Raw genomic sequence first — 17075 nt, forward strand, 5'->3', positions numbered from 1 at the left:
TAATAGCTGAATATTCTTAGCATTCTCGTAAGGCTTAGACTGCTAAACCAAGTCAATGGCATATATCATGTCAAATAGGCAGTAAATATGTACGCTTTCACTTTGGCTTTGAACTGCAGATGTGGAATGTTATGATTCAACAGACTGTCCAATAATTCCAATAATGAATGCCCAAATTGGCTCATAATGGAATAGAGCACACTTATATTCCATTAAGAGTGATGGTGATAAGTAATGCTCTTCAAACGTTTTCTTTTATATTAATGCACATGCATGTGCCTGCCATTTTTTCTAAGGAATTATAATTTGATATTTATCAAAATATCAGTGAAATTCATAATTTTGGAATGTATCACATTGACAATTGAGGGAATACTGGAAACACAATGTGACTCTGATCTCCATAACAATGATATATGGTCATGTACAATGTTCAATCTCTACATGGGGAGGAAATATGGAAAAATACAATGTATGTTATAATGTGTTCCTGGTACAGATATAAAACTACATGTGAGCATGACCCCATTATTCACTGGATTTTATAATATTTCTGATAGACCTGTATAGTCAGAGAACTGAAAATACGTGTACATGTGCTCATTGCACTCATATCAAATCCAGTTTTACAAAATGTACTATTGTGTTCCAGGAGACAATGAGAAGTTTGGTCATGTTGCCCTGTTTGTGGGGAAAGGTCAACAGAAAGGCTATGCATATTCAAGCAATAATTTAAGCAAACAATTTAAAGTATAAAGTATGGTCATGGATTGAATGCTATAGTGTGAAATTATGGTGTTTTAACATTGACAATACTTTGTAAATTTTTGTGCCTCGTTTCTTTGCATTTTAATCATATCACAGAAAGCAGCCTAGATAATAGAGGATAGACTGATCCTGATTTGACACAGAAGTGGCAAACACTATTTCATGACAATCAAGTCTCCATATTCTGAAATGACATTGGGGTATCACCATATTTTATCAAGTTCAATCTGAATACGTGATCAACATGGCTGATTCACTGTATAAATTATCCACATTAAATTTCAACAAATGTCATATATCCTGCCTTCACAACACAAATGAACACTATCTATTCCAAAGATAGTACCCATGTGGTAAAGCCAATATAAACTTGAAAAATGCCACAAGTAGCCATACCAATCAGATGACTGTACCTAAATATTTAAGTATACTAAAATCACTTTTCTGGAATCAAAATTATTAATTATCACACCAAAGCTTGCTCTTAATTTCAAACAATAGTATATCTAAAAACTAAAATTCATGTACCTATAAAGTGACTGATGCAGGGTGGAGCTTGGCTTTAAACTTTAAAGGGAAGTGGCTTATGAAAGAGAGGGAACTTTTGTTGATCAACAGAAAGTGGAATGAGAAATAATATTGTCAAATAGTTATAGGTTCAAGATTTACTACATCAGTGGAACAATGTAAGATATTGTGGTAATATCCAGCAGTGTTTTTGTTAAGGGCGGTACGTAGGTAAATGTTACCGGGGTTCCCCGGTCATTTTACCAGGGTTAGCCTTAGTATATCAGTGCAGTCATACTAGCGGACAACAGAAATTTCACCAGGGTTCCCAATGTTCCCCAATCTTAGCAAAAACACTGTCCAATGTTTATTAACGAAACACAATACATGTACACTGAGCAGCCAGAATGCCACGGGTTAGCTGAGAAACAATAGATTGGATTTGCTATAAACGTAATGGCGATAAGAATAGCAACAAGACAGACAATCCTATTTAAGATAATGGTGGGGAAGAGATATACAAAGAGTTGGGAATGAGCACTTAATAGAAAGTTAGAGGCAGTGTGCGAGTGATGTCATGTGAGCATAATTGTCTATACAAACATTTTGCTTTCTACCTTTAGTGCACCGACAACAAGCCCAAAAATTTGTGTCCCTCCCTTTAGAGGAGCTCAAAAAATTGTGACTCTCCCCCAAACAGAGGCTCAAAAATTTGTGACCCTCCCCAAATCCCCCCGGCCCTCCCCCCTGCCAAGCTACGTCCAGTCCCTAAGCGGTCCATTTCGCCGGCTGCCGACTCTTTATACACTCCCTGACGTCATAATTAATGGTTCATATCAATTCTCTCTACGTAATGGCAGAACGGCACATTGCATGTACAACAATGACAAATGCATACAGTATTATTTTCATTTTCACACTGTGATGGTTTCCTATTACCTCGAGATTTCTGTGTAGTCATCTTTTTTCTTCTGTTGTCTTTGAGGCACCTTCTCGGCAACAGATTTCATAGCCAAGCTGACGACAAGTGACGCCATTATTGGTTCTTCTAATCTTTCCCATGCATACTCTGCAAGGTCAAATCTATCAGAATGCACATAAAATAACTGTGTCAAAAAAATTGAACATCTTTTACTTTAATATTTGCATTTGCAAACGTGTTCACCATTCTCAATGCAGTCACATGGCAAAAGGTTAAGCATACCCTCCATTAAAGGGGTAGTCGGCCATTTTTGCTCACGTGTTCACGCACGTGAGCATGTGTCGCAGCGATGTCTGTCTGTCTGTGTGTGTATGCCTGTCTGTCTGTCTGTCTTTGTGCTCGATATCTCAAAAACGGCCCATCAGATCAGAATCAAATCTAGTGCATAGATCCAGTGTGCAAATGGCAAGAACTTATAAGTTTTGGATGATCGTGGTTTGCTTACTTTTTGCTCATTTGCATAATTAATGATTTTAGAAAAAATGGATATACATTGAGGACAACTGCACACAATTTGATGAGATTGGCTACAAATGTTGACCGAACCAAGATACATCAGCTGTGAAAGATATCAAGGGGTGACATGAAAGATAATGGATAATTTGCATATTTAATGAACTTTCCTAATTAGGGATATATATATCTGAATTGACTCAATCAAAATTGACAAAACTTGTTATGTATATTGAAGACACTATGATTTAACTTTCTTGAAAGTCATTAAGCATTTTTACTTCATCCAGCCCGTAATTTGCATATTTAATGAACTTTTGAAATGAGGGATATTTATTTGAATTGACATGACAAAAATTGATGAAACTTTGTGACTTGCTATATGTACATAAAAGATACTATGATACAACATTATTGAAAATCATTAAGCAATTTACTTCAGCTAATTCCTTATTTACATATTTAATGAACTTTCCTAATAAGGGACATATATCTGAATTGCCTCGAACAAAGTTGATGAATCTTTCTACATATATTGAAGATACTATAAACAACATTATTGAAAGTCATTACACTTGTTTACTTTAGCCAGTTCCTAATTTGAATATTTAATGAACTTTCCTATTTAGGGATATTTATCTGTATTGACTAGACCAAATTAAACGAAACTTGCTTATGTACATTAAAGATACTATGATACAACATTATTGAAAGTCATTAATCATTTTACTTTAGCCAATTCCTAATTTGCATACTTAATGAACTTTCTTATTGGGGATATAGACTTGGATTAAGAATTAATCTGTGGTGAATATTGTTCATTATGTTGATCATAACAATTTCGATAAAGTTGCAAACATGTGGCAAAGGTTCAAATTTACACATAACCGCAATATATGATGAAACACGTGAGCATATCTGGTTCATGAATTTGTTCGATGCAAGATACTACTTATATTGTTTGACATGTTGAAAAATACTGAATAAATGAGTGACACGTGCACATATTCGACCCCGGTTTCGGACAAATTAAATTAAACCATGGCGAAAATGAATTAATGGTCGTGACCGTTAATTCATTTTCGCGATGGTTTCATGTATCATGTCTCAAAAACCGGGGACGAATATATGCATGGTCACCCAATCATTCAGTATCTTTCAACATGTCAAACAATATAAGTAGTATCTCGTATCGGACAAAATTCGTGAAAAATGGCCGACTTTGTCCCTTAACTGATTTTAAATATTTCTAGACCATGTGATCCATACACCGTAGCGTCAGCACAGTCGTTGATAAAATGAATTCACTCATGTCCTATAAACAAATAAATAACTTGAGTAATCGACTTTAGCGCAGAATCGCTTACCTTTGTGTTATAATAGCCCAAAGAAATATGTCACGGAAAGATATCTCCCTTGTTGTGTTCCAATTCTCGTTTGCTGTAACCTGTTCGTCTCCGGTGGATTGTTTCTGCCCTAATAAATAAGATTTGGGAAGTCACATTTTCATTATCATGCTAACATGAAGACTTGTTAAAGCCTTGGTTAGGATCTTCCCCAACCAGCTGACATGCCTCCTAAGGTAATTCATATACGACAAATACCTTGCATTATGGTGTTAATATCTGCTATTGTCAGCATTAAAAAGTGTGTAAGTATTCCTCATGAAGCTATATGGTTGAGAGCCCCAGTAAGCCGTCGTTTGGTCGTACTTTTAGAGTATAATATCTATCATGCCAAAGAAGTCTACAGGTAACACGGCGGCAGAATTCAAGAAGTTGTAAAGCCACAAACTGATGTCGTCACAAACACTGAGCGAAAAACAGACATCCATTCATTGCGGCACTGAATAATCAATTAAGTTTAACAGCATTTCACCTTTTTTAAAATTATCATCAAAATCTCCGACCGCTAAGATTTTGTGTTTGGTAAAGCATAGTAGGGCTAGGAATTGGGACAAACTGACAAAATTATCGGAATAGATCGAGCCTATGCGAGCAAAATAGTCATTCCTCCAACTTAATTGAACCAGCCTATAGTGTTCGTAACACTGTTAGTACTCTGTACGTACATATTCTACGCAAATACATATTCATTTGCTACACTTTCCCCGCCTAGGTAGTTTCCGTACCTGATGAAGTCAACCTGGTTGAGCTACAGAGCTACAGTACGTAGTTTCTGAGGGGTTACATTTTGACATGCATGATTTTTCTACCCGTTATAAACAGCATGTCAAGCGATTTTTTACCAACAAGTTTAAATTTTTTACGGTCTGTAGTCTCTCTAACACTGCATTTGTACATTGGTGTTTAATACATAAGTAGTCTTCGTAACTACGTAGTCTTCTTTCACGAGCGTTCGTACCTGACTTAATTAACATAGTTGAGCTAAGAAATTATGTAGTATTTGTAGCGGTTACCTTTGATATGTGTCTAGCCTTTTTAAGCATGACAAACGATTTCGACCTCTTCGATTTATGTATTGAGAACTTAATGAGGCCCACGCCCTCTCATTGTTTTCGACTATCAAGATTAAATTAACAGTAACAATTTTAACTGCTGCTCATAAGATCTGGTAACTCATTAGGTCTCTCGGGTCAGACCCGACTTCTCGTTTCATCTACGCTGATGTCGTTGCCAGCAGCAGAAGTTGTTTTGGGGGCCCGTTTTCCATCTTACACTATACTTAAGTACACTCCGGAGGTAGTATCATTTTGGGACGACCCATGTTCTCTAAAAATTAAGTCACATCCATCCAAAATTCTTGCAATTCTTCCCACAGTATATTGCAGAGTATTCCTACCTGTCCAGGACAAGCATTATTAACGTCAGGGGCGGACCAGAAAATATTTCTTCAAGCTTTTTTCACACCCACACAGCGTTCGCCAAAGTTTTTAGAGGCCCCTCTTTTTGCGCAATATTTTAGTGGAGATACCTCCCAAAAAGATATCATGTGGATTCGATCAAATATATATGTGTGTGTTGTGTGTGTGTGTGTGTATGTATGCACGCACGCACACACGTAGTATGTATGTATGTATGTATGTATGTATGTATGTATGTATTTATGTATGTATGTATGTATGTATGTATGTATGTATGTATATGTGTACAACACAGACACACAAGGGGAGCTTATAAAAATAAGCACACATATGAAAATAGTAACTAAGTGTGTCATTTTTTTAAACATAAATCTTCTACTTACAAGGGTAAGGTAATTTCCAACGGTTAAGGTCAGGGTTAGGCTTAAGTTAGGGTTAGGCTTAAGTTAGGGTTAGGGTTAGACGTAAGTCACTCCCTCTATATTACCAGTCTGGTATATAAAGGGAGTGACTTAGACGTAAGTCACTCCCTCTATATTACCAGTCTGGTATATAGAGGGAATGACTTACGTCTAACCCTAACCCTAACCCTAACTGAAGCCTAACCCTAACACTAACCGTTGGAAATGCATATAAACAAACAAACAAATAAATAAATAAATAAACTGCTCTTTATTGACAAATATAAACAAAACAGCTTTTCCTTATTTTATTAAAAATAACAAATAAACAAATACAAACACATACACACAAACAAACAAACACAGACACAAATAAACAAGGAGAAAGAGCCCCCTGTGGGTAAAGTAACGTAATAGGTGAGTGCACGGACAGTAAAACATTTGCTCAGTCTTCATCACCGTTGAAAAATTACCGTTGAGTTTGCACTAATTTAGTCTCGCCTTAGGTTGTAGATCATGATTAAAGCAAGAAGGTAAATTAAATGTTCAAAAGCCCAGAAGTTAATCCAAGTAAATCTACAGTTACACATAATTTCATATGCATTTCTTATTCCTAAAACAGTCTAGACAGACTGTTCTAAATCACCGCTCAAGCAAAGCATGTTGTGACTGTACTGCATGGCCAGCCTTGTTTATCTAATTACACATTTACAAATTTGTTTATTCTGATAGCACGTATTTAAGTTTTGACAGGCTTCATATAGCAATTGCCAATTAAAAATTAGAAAAAACAAGGCAAGGGCACGGCCGTGCATGTGCATTTATGTCAGGCATATCTTTGTTTAAACTGATGACACGTGATTATGTCTTGACATCCATCAAAAGGAAAAGGGCCAATCAAAAACAAATACTGTAGAGGCACCAAAATCCGTGATAACACTGTTCTATCAGTAACATTTCATCGCCCATGGTCATCTAGCCATGAACAGACAATCGTATGTGTACGTGCATCATGGGCATGGGGCTATTATAGCACACTGGCTGAAGCGCAAACTGTCCACTTTGAGAATGACTTACAACAGCGTAAGCGTACACATTTTATTTGGCTTTATTTATGAGAGCGACTCTTTTGATTAAAGATATTTTGATATATAAAAATATAACAAAGTTTATTCCCCGGCCTCTGGAAGTAGTGACAACCATATTTGCATATGAATAAAATAAGAAAAGGAGCGCTTGAAGCCAAAACAGAGGGTGAAGCGCCGGTCAATATAATTTCACTGCCCGCCGCTGTCGGCTCCTATCGATGCCCGTCAGAAAATTAGCCTACTAATCACTGTAATCAGTCAGTAACTCAGTACCACAGACAACTATTCTTTATAAAAACCAACAAATTAATAGTCCCAGTCTCTAAAATGTTGATTTCCAACAAGGACACAGAGTAAGATAGACAGAGTGGCAACACTTGCATGCCTTTTGTTCCATGGTCGTCTCGGTAGACTATTAGCTTTTCATATTTAAATGAGCTTCAAAGGTGTTAAACTTTTGGAGGTTTTGTTTGTGGTTGATAATTACACGAGATTATGCGAAAAATACGACGAGATGGCATCGTACTGCCAGTCGCGTAGCAACCATAGTTACTTTGTGAGCTCTCAGGCCAGAAACACTGCTTTACGCCAATCAAAACATAACACGCCAGCAGTTTCATAAACATGTCCTTCCTTGACGCACGTGTAAAAGACGGTATGACTGACCGTAAACCATTGAGTAAAACCAGACAGTATCGATAAAAGACTTTCAAATTTGGTTCAAACACACTCATTATATATTCATAAAAATATGAGAGGAATTTTTAAAACGGTAAAACCCACATTCTTGAAGCTCAAAACACTCCCGTTTTTGCCAGCACATCAATTCCGATCAGCATCACACGACAACAACAACACAAACTTTGTCGAACATACTTTCGATTAACACTTGGTGAAAATCCGATAATTACCGAAGGGTGCATGGTCGGCACTCTTCGGAAAAGAGAGCCAAGAGCTTCGTGAGGCGAGGCAAACATGGATTGCTTACGTAACCGCTTCACGCCTTAAACAATAGCTGTTGCCACTCTGTCTATGATGTTACTCTGTGACAAGGAGTAATGTTGATCGTGTGATTGTACACTCCGGGCGTACACTGCTCAGCCACGTCTGTCCGTCACTCACGAAACTAGCCCCTCATTATGATTTACTTGAAGCAGTCGATATCTCAATACCAAAGACCACTGCTAGTTATGGAAACCAACAAAATAACAGCCCAAGATTCAACAAATGTTTATTTTCGAACCAGTGGCAACGCGGAGACAAATCTATTTGTCTACTATCCTTCACCATGTGTCACGCGATCACGCCACTTCAATGCTTTGGGCTAACGTACGGGCAGTGCAATGTAGTGTACTGTCATAATTATATGATCTCCACACGCGTGCTTCAGGAAAATACGTTCGCCGGTCCGGTGCACATGGTGAGGAATTTCCCTAGCGAGGCAAAAATACCAAACTTGTTGAATATTTTGCACAACGGCACAAGAGGAAAAGTCAGGAAAAATCCCCCGTTAAGAGAATGGCTGATCAAACAGCTTCTAATGAAATTTTACTCAGCGTACATAGCTACTTTCTCTCTTGTGCGGCAGGCTTATAGGGCGTAATTTGCTGTCAATTCCTAATATCTACTTGGAAGTTATTACTGTCGTCTCTTTGTTTTTCTCGATTGGTTCGGAAATGTCATTCATGCCAATGCTCTGCTCGCTGACACAATCAAAGTCTGCTTCAAGCGGGAGCAAACGCCATTGCTGTGTATGGCGGTACCCCAGCCTGCGGGCGAACTGCGTGCCTTTGATGACGTAACAACATGGCGGCGCCATTATTGCAGAAGAAGTAAAAGTTGCCAGCCGATACCGCATCTTAAAATGCGAATTTAATGCACAAGAAATGCACAAATGGCAAAGAAATTCGAGAAGTCGATAATAGATGGATTATTCTACATCACAAATGGGTCTAAAAACCTTTTAATTTTCATGTCAGTTCCTCTTTAACATCGTAACTTTAGAGCTAAAACGTAAATTTGATATACAAAGATCACAATCGATCATATAGCAAAATGAAGCACATGTGGGCCAAGTTTAGACATCTTTTTCAAAAAAAATCTCCGTATATTAAGTTTGACAGCACGTTTGACAGTAAGGCATATATTGCACAGGTTCTGGGGCACTTTGTCTTTCGAGTAGGAAATTTTCGTTAATTCAAACGGATTTCCTGGGTTTCTTGATAGCATAATAGAAAAAACAGACTCCACCCTGATCATTCACGTTTATTTATGGCTAGGGCGAGGGGAAAGCCAAAATCAACGGGTTTAGCAAAGCCACGCTTTACCTCGCGCCCTTGCCCATAAATAAACGTTAATGGTCAAGGCGTCGCCCTTTATTTCTATATTTGTGAACAAGGGATGTTATCATTAATTTCACCTAAATGGGTCATTTACTGTATGTGGTAGTCAATGGTGCAAGCTATGAACAATATGTTACCTGAACAAAACAAGACATATCTATGCATTTATATGTATTTGACAATTGATATGAATGTACTTCTCTTGCATATCGTGATTAAGAGCTAGGGCATTTGTGTAAAAGACATTTAATTTTCGAATTTCACTGAAAAGTGTCATTTCACTATACATTCAGTTGTTTATGTCGCAAATTATAACCAATATTAACCAGCTGAATCTATGCTTTTATATAACTTTGAAAACTGAAAAATATACTGATTACAAAGGAATTTGTGTTCCAGATATTCGATTTTTGAATGTTACCTTAAAGTGTCATTTCACTCTACAATATAGTCTATGGCATACTCTCTCAGCAGTTTACTTTCCGTTTGGTGCATTCGCACGTTTAATTATTGACCTAAAGTCAATTCTCTAGAATTAAGTGATTAGAAGTGTGCAACAAAGATAACATTTACATTTCATTAAAAAGATATCTACTTGTTGTGCATGTAAATCAACTGGTAAAACTATGCGAGAAATCAATATTAAGGTAGCTGTATCTGTTAAAATTGATTTATTTGCCTGAAGGCCCTTTTCCCAGCCTATTGTCTACCGTCTCGGTATCCAATGATAGTCAACTGTTGCTCTCATTTCTCATTACTACACTTTGATAGTCATTATTACATTGCTCAAAGAACGAACTTTTAATTATCATCAGTCATTTGAATACAGTTCATTGGATGTTCTCAGAAATCATGATTATGTTAGATTTGTTTTCTTCCCACTTCAGAGTGATTTATCGGAATGATATGAATTCAGTAAAAAGGTTGGTGACTCCTTATGGTAATCTGGAATGTTCAAGCCCCCACAAAGACCCTGGAGTTTTTCGTGACCCCATGTTATTTCCCCCTGCCATTAATAAAGTTCGTTCCCTTAAACTCCATCTAGCAGATATCCGACAGAGACTATGGATGTTACGTAAGCACCACCAGCCGGTTCAAACCAGTCAACATTGGTTTAAATCAGTATGACATCCATGAAGAGAATATATCCCATTTCAAGGATAAGTTAGATCACGCCATAGCAGGAATAATTCCTTCTGACTCAGGTAAAAAAGTTATCGATCTGACATTTTGTATGTCACAATAATTTATCACACCTTTTAGATTATAACCTTTGACCTCATTTCCGTTACGGCACAAACCTTTAATGTCATCGATTTGTAGCTATACAACTTCTTGAATGTTGCTTACTCCACACAAATTTAAAGGTACTGATCCCTTGTTTGGGGTCTTTTAATTGAATATGAGATGGTGATTTTTTAAAAGTAAGGTAGGGGGTTGCGCAAACCGTGCTTTAAATTTTGCTCATACAACATTTTCAAAACGTCGTCTAGTGTTCAGCATAAACACCTTTGATTGGAAAAGAAAATTACATCAAACATCAAACGTACCGATATATCAAATTAAAACAGCCCAATACCTATATACCGTTGAGATGGGAAAGACCTAATAAATGTACTCTAAATTCAAACAATTGTCAGTGAAGTTTAGCTTGCCTATGACTGTCGCTCGAACTATTTTAAACCAAGCCAGTCATGTACAGCATCATTAATAGATCGGAATAAATATATCACATTAAGAACAGGTTCAAGGAGTACTGTAATCATGAACCATTGTGTCATTCGATATGAACCACAGGAGAGCCCTGAAAATATAGCTGTCGACCCATCTGAGTGGCAATTGCGATTATTTCTATGTTAGATTTTGTTGGTATGTACGCTTCGTCAGTAAATGCAGAATATTGAACGACGTTTTACCAAGTAGATCAATTTCCGGAAAATAAGCCAAATCTTGTGTGTCTTTATAGTTAATGTGCGCCTACTTGAAACTTAAAGTAATCATTCGGTGCATTTATGTCCCGAAAGAATAATAAGACAACTCTTCTACTTTCTACACAGGTTTGGCGATACATGTGCTTTCCCTTTCTCCCAAGACACTGAATTAGGCATAAGCAATATGGTTTTAATATTCAAAAAGGTTGTACTTGTAGACAAGCTGATTTTTCTAAAGTTTAATTGCTGATTCTGCTTTTAACGATGGAGTTTCTTTGCTTACAATTATTTTTTAAATATGTAATGATCTATTTTCATGCATCATGAGAACACACAGATAATGGATGAAAGGCCACAAATTTTATTTGAAAGAAACACAACGTACCTGATTTGTACTTCAGGTTGTAGTATTGTTTAATCGATTTCTTTACAGCCTTATCCGCCCGGAAATCTAAATCGTCTTCTGCCCTATCACCCTGTTTATTCTGAAAAATAAAATTTAACACGAAGTAGAACCATTCAGTTCAATCTTTGTGCCACTTGACTTGCTCAAAATTTTTTCGTCACTAATAACATTTTAATTAAAAAAGAAATTTGGTGGCTGTATTGGTCATTGTTTGTTTTTTTAAATGTTGCACATTTTGCTATTCCCACTCTAACGTGCAATGGGTAGCGCTCATCAGATAGTGTCACCTTCACATGGGATTGTGAGGTTGATTATGCCTTGTAGAAGAAAAGCATCAGGTATGAAGCATACTTTACTAACAAATTTATCCCATCCCAGGCCAAAGTATTGTCAATTGCGGTCCAATTCTAGCTGACAGAGTTGGAGTCACGTTAAGTATATTCATTCCTTTTTTGCTCACGTGTTTACACACGTGAGCATATGTCGCAGCGATGTCTGTCTGTCTGTGTGTCTGTCTGTGTGTCTGTCTGTGTGTCTGTCTGTCTGTCTGTCTGTCTGTCCGTCTGTCTGTCTGTCTGTCTCGGTGTGTGTCTGTCTCTGTGCTCAATATCTCAAAAACGGCTCATCAGATCAGAATCAAATCTGGTACATAGATTCAGTTTACAAATGGCAAGAACTGATTAGTTTTTGGTGGGTGTGGCTTGCTTACTTTTTGCTCATTTGCATAATTAATGATTTTAGAAAAAAACGGCTATACATTGAGAACGACTGCACACAATTCGATGAGATTTGCTACAAATGTTGATCACATCAAGATATATCAGCTGTGCAAGTTATTAAGGGGTGACGTGAAAGATAATTACTAATTTCATATTTAATGAAATCTACTAATTAGGCATATATATCTGAATTTACTCGATCAAAATTGACGAAACTTGGTATGCATATTGAGGATACTATGATTTAACATTACTGAAAGTCAATAAGCATTTTTACTTCATCCAAATCCTAATTTGCATATTTAATGACCTTTTGAAATTAAGGATATATATTTGAATTTACATGACCAAAATTGATGAAACTTGCTATGTACATTAAAGATACTATGATAGAACAGTATTAAATGTCATTAAGCATTTTTACTTCAGCCATTCCTAATTTGCATATTTTATGAACTTTCCTAATTAGGGGTATTTATCTGAATTGACGAGACCACAGTTGACGAAACTTGCTATGTACATTAAAGATACTATGATAGAACATTATTGTAAATCATTAAGCATTTCAACATTAGCCAATTCCTTATTTGCATATTTAATGAACTTTAATAATCAGGGATATTTATCTGTATTGACTAGACCAAAGTTGACGAAACTTGCTATGTACATAAAGATACTATGATACGACGTTACTGAAAGTCATTAAGCATTTTTACTTCATCCAGCTCCTAATTTGCATATTTAATGAATTTTTGAAATTAGGGATATATTTTTGAATTTACATGACCAACATTGATGAAACTTGCTATGTACATTAAAGATACTATTATGTAGGCTAACATTATTGAAAGGCATTAAGCATTTTTGCTTCAGCCAATTCCTAATTTGTGTATTTAATGAACTTTCCTAATTAGGGATATATACTTGGATTTATTTGATCAAAGTTGGCATAACATGCTATGTACATTGATGATTATACCAGGTTATACCAATATTGATAGTCATTTCGCACTTAAGTTTTCGTGTCAGCTAATTTATAGTTTTCATATCTAATGAGCTTTCAAAGTTTGGAATCTATAGTTTAAAGGACTTGACCAAAGGCATGCAATTACACTTGCTATATAAAGTGGTGATACAATGACAGCAGTCTAAGAAATTAACTATTTCTATTTCGGCTAATTGCGTATTTGAATACTTAATGACCTATAAAGTTAATCTGTGGTGAATATTGTTCATTATGTTGATCATAATACTTTCAATGAAGTTGCAAATATGTGGCAAAGGTTCAAATTTACACATAACTTCAATATATAATGAAACACGTGAGCATTTACAGTTCATATCCGGTTGAAATTATAACTGAAATTCAAAAGCACATCATAGTGAACTTATTCATTAATTTAGTTAAAGAATCTTCATATGTATGTATGTCTTCATATGTATGTATGTATGTATGTATGTATGTATGTATGTATGTATGTATGTATGTATGTATCTATCTATCTATCTATCTATCTATCTATCTATCTATCTATCTATCTATCTATCTATGTACGTTGCTGCTGCTTTGTGCTGTTCATGTTGAATACAAAACTTCGCAATCGTTTTTTAAATATACTTTTGGTGGATTCTCCTTACCTTTGCATAGAGCTCGTAATGTACAGTTTGTTCATGCAGTAAAGCTGAGATCTTCTCACCATTTAACAGCTTAAGGATACGTTTAGTTTTCTGAGTCCGCAATGCCTCGATAAGAAGTAGTTTGTTTTCCTTTGTCACGTTGAGGAAGGGAGATAATAATGTTTTTATATTATTATAGGAAATAGTTCACCAGCAAAAAAAAAATAAAATTCATCGCAAAGAACAGGTCACAAATGGCGACCATAATTGCAAAAGAAAACAACGTGATGATTGGTGTGTTGATTAATAAAATGTACGTTAAACAAAAATAGACTTTGTTAGACGTGTAAGGTTATAGTGTTAAAAAGAACAAAAATGACAAGTATTAAGGCTGCTAGAAGCGTTCTCAATATTGAACGTTATGTTAAGATAGTAAGCAAAATAGCGGCCGGAAACTGAAGATAATATCATTAAACATACTAAGAGTAAGGGGCTGTCGATAATGAAAGCTGACGCACGACAAACGTAATTCTTTCGTTTTGGGGGGGGGGGGGTAAATGCTCATTTCGTTTTGTGTGCGTCAAAATCGCATAAGAATTTTCTATTCTTTTCGAAGTGCGACTTTGCAGCGAGAACGCAATACTACCTTCGCGTTTACCGAGAACAGAATGACCACAAAATACGGAGACAGAAAAGACAACGAAAGACATAGATGTGAATAAAACCTTGTATGCTTTTTCAAACTGAAACATGTACGTGAAACATTTTCCTAAATGCAAAATACTTTAAAATGTTCTGTGTCTTACAAAGTGAAACGCGTAAAGTGGAGGTTTATTTATTAATGTGCACTTCCGGTATTTTTTCATGGGCGTACTGATCAAAGAAGTGCATGTGGGTTTGTCTGAAACGGCATAATAATACAAAATGGATTTCGCATAAGAACTTTCGTTTTGAGGGGGGAGGGAGGGGGTTTCAAGTAAAACGAAAGAATTACGTTTCTTGTGCGTCAGCTTTGATTATCGACGGCCCTTAATGAGAATTAGGTATTTGTAACCAAGTTAACTATTAGCACACTCTATAGATTAGTTGAAATATTAAAGCGATCACCAACTTGTGCTAATGAAGGTTACTTAACTGACGGCTTTTGAAAATATTTTTTTTTCGTTTAAATAGATTTGAGATTGTCATGACATCAAGACAAGTATTCTTGAGTGTGAAAATACAATTGAACTAATCAATCGTCTTGAACCATGTTCATGCACATTTACTGGAATTTAGGTAGACTTTCCTCTATAATCTATAAAATCGGGAAAAAAGTCTGAAATGGTTTCGTATCATAATATGTGCCTTACCTTATCTCTACAAGTAGCTTCATCTATGATTTCTTCCAGACTATGTCCCTTTTTGTCTTTACTTGCATTTGAAGCATTGGTATTCAATTGCCAATCGTAGAAACGAAGCTTGTGAAAATATTGATAAACTAATATTAGATAAGCCTTGACGTTGGAATTTCTTCATTAACAAAACGTGTCTACTTGTGACATTCCACTTTCGAAACCCACGTGCATGCAATGGAAACCAGTTGGGCTTTAGGAGATGCAACTCCAAATAGATGTATCATAAACATAGAAACCTGCATTAAAGCCAACAGAGTAGTGACTATTTTATGACTGGGCTACAGCGGTCATAGTAACCCGATTAACCTCAAACTTGGCTGAACAAGTACTTGCCAGCAAAAACAAACGATCAGCGTCCACTTTTCGGGGTACCGGATTTAACTTGTATAATAACCAATTATCTTGCGAATATTCGAATTGTGATTCGACTGACAATTTGCTCAAGTGTGTCTTGCCAAAAAGCGCGAGATAATGATTGACAGACATCTCCCCAAAATGTGTAAAAAACTGAACTTAAAGTGACAATTACAATATCAACATTTCTACTAGATGATATATATATATATATATATATATATATATATATATATATATATAATATATATATATATATATATATATATATATATACAAACACACATACATATTATATATATATATATATAATATATATATATATATATATATATATATATATATATATATATAATATATACATATTTATAACACGCCACATGCTCATTCCGTGTCGCGATTGCCAGAATACGTCACGTGACGAGAAAATAGCTACGTCTAGTCCCCGCCGGATCGACTAAAGTGACGTCAGAGGGTATTTTTTGAAAAGCTATTTCCCAAGGGAAATAGTTCTGACCAAATTTGGAAAAGTGCCCGGTCACGTGACCGTAGTGTCCTCTGCAGCTTTGCAACAATGGCGGGTGACTGGAACATGATGTGTGTATCACCCCTATTTGTAACAATCAACCCTATTTGTAACAAAACTTAATTTCAAAAAAAAACTTTGCCGTATTTGTTGAAATATTAATAAAATATGCATATTTGTATGTTTGGGGCAATTTTTCTTTTTTTCCCTTGTCAAAACTCATTTTTCCGAAACTGCTTTTGTTACAAATTGGGTTGATTGTTACAAATAGGGGTGATACAATGTGCGTCCGGGATAGGTTACGACACATTCTCTAAAACAGATTTTCAAACATTTTCAAACATTCCAACAGCGTAGGAACTTGAAAAGCTCATCGACGGAAAAGATTAAAGTGCAACTAAGGATGTCGCTAGGTATGCTTAGAATTTTTTTGAAAGAAAGTGGTACCACGTACAACTTAAACCGCTGTGGAAACATCGCCCAGTAAACTCGTCACAATGGATTGTTGCAGTACAAAATATCAAAACACATTAAAAACTATATAACACTACAACATGAGCATGTGGTGTGTTATAAAACACCAGTCTGGTCTTTATTCGGCTGTAGCGCCCGTCTATTACCCCTCGTGGCCGTGTGCTACCAGAAACACATCGCTATACCCCTCGGCCTACGGCCTCGGGGAATAGCGATGTGTTTCTGGTAACACACGGCCCCTCAGGATAATAGACGGGCGCTATAACCCTCATGACCGGGCAATAGG

The 17075-nt window shown here is 36.2% G+C and overlaps 1 protein-coding gene across 1 annotated transcript in view; it reads right to left on the reverse strand.

The window, feature by feature from the left end:
• The window catches only part of LOC139120510 (transient receptor potential cation channel subfamily M member 5-like), a 37823-nt gene that overhangs the window by 9459 nt on the left and 11289 nt on the right, over window positions 1-17075 (reverse strand). Inside the window, exons 8-12 of the mRNA XM_070684972.1 lie at window positions 15391-15498; window positions 14060-14188; window positions 11682-11781; window positions 4078-4186; window positions 2215-2358 (exon numbers count right to left, since the gene is read on the reverse strand). Coding sequence (XP_070541073.1) covers window positions 2215-2358; window positions 4078-4186; window positions 11682-11781; window positions 14060-14188; window positions 15391-15498 — 590 coding nt within the window. The remainder of the gene's footprint in view (window positions 1-2214; window positions 2359-4077; window positions 4187-11681; window positions 11782-14059; window positions 14189-15390; window positions 15499-17075) is intronic.

This window comes from Ptychodera flava, chromosome 20 (genome assembly GCF_041260155.1).
Source record: "Ptychodera flava strain L36383 chromosome 20, AS_Pfla_20210202, whole genome shotgun sequence".
Taxonomy (NCBI): domain Eukaryota; kingdom Metazoa; phylum Hemichordata; class Enteropneusta; family Ptychoderidae; genus Ptychodera; species Ptychodera flava.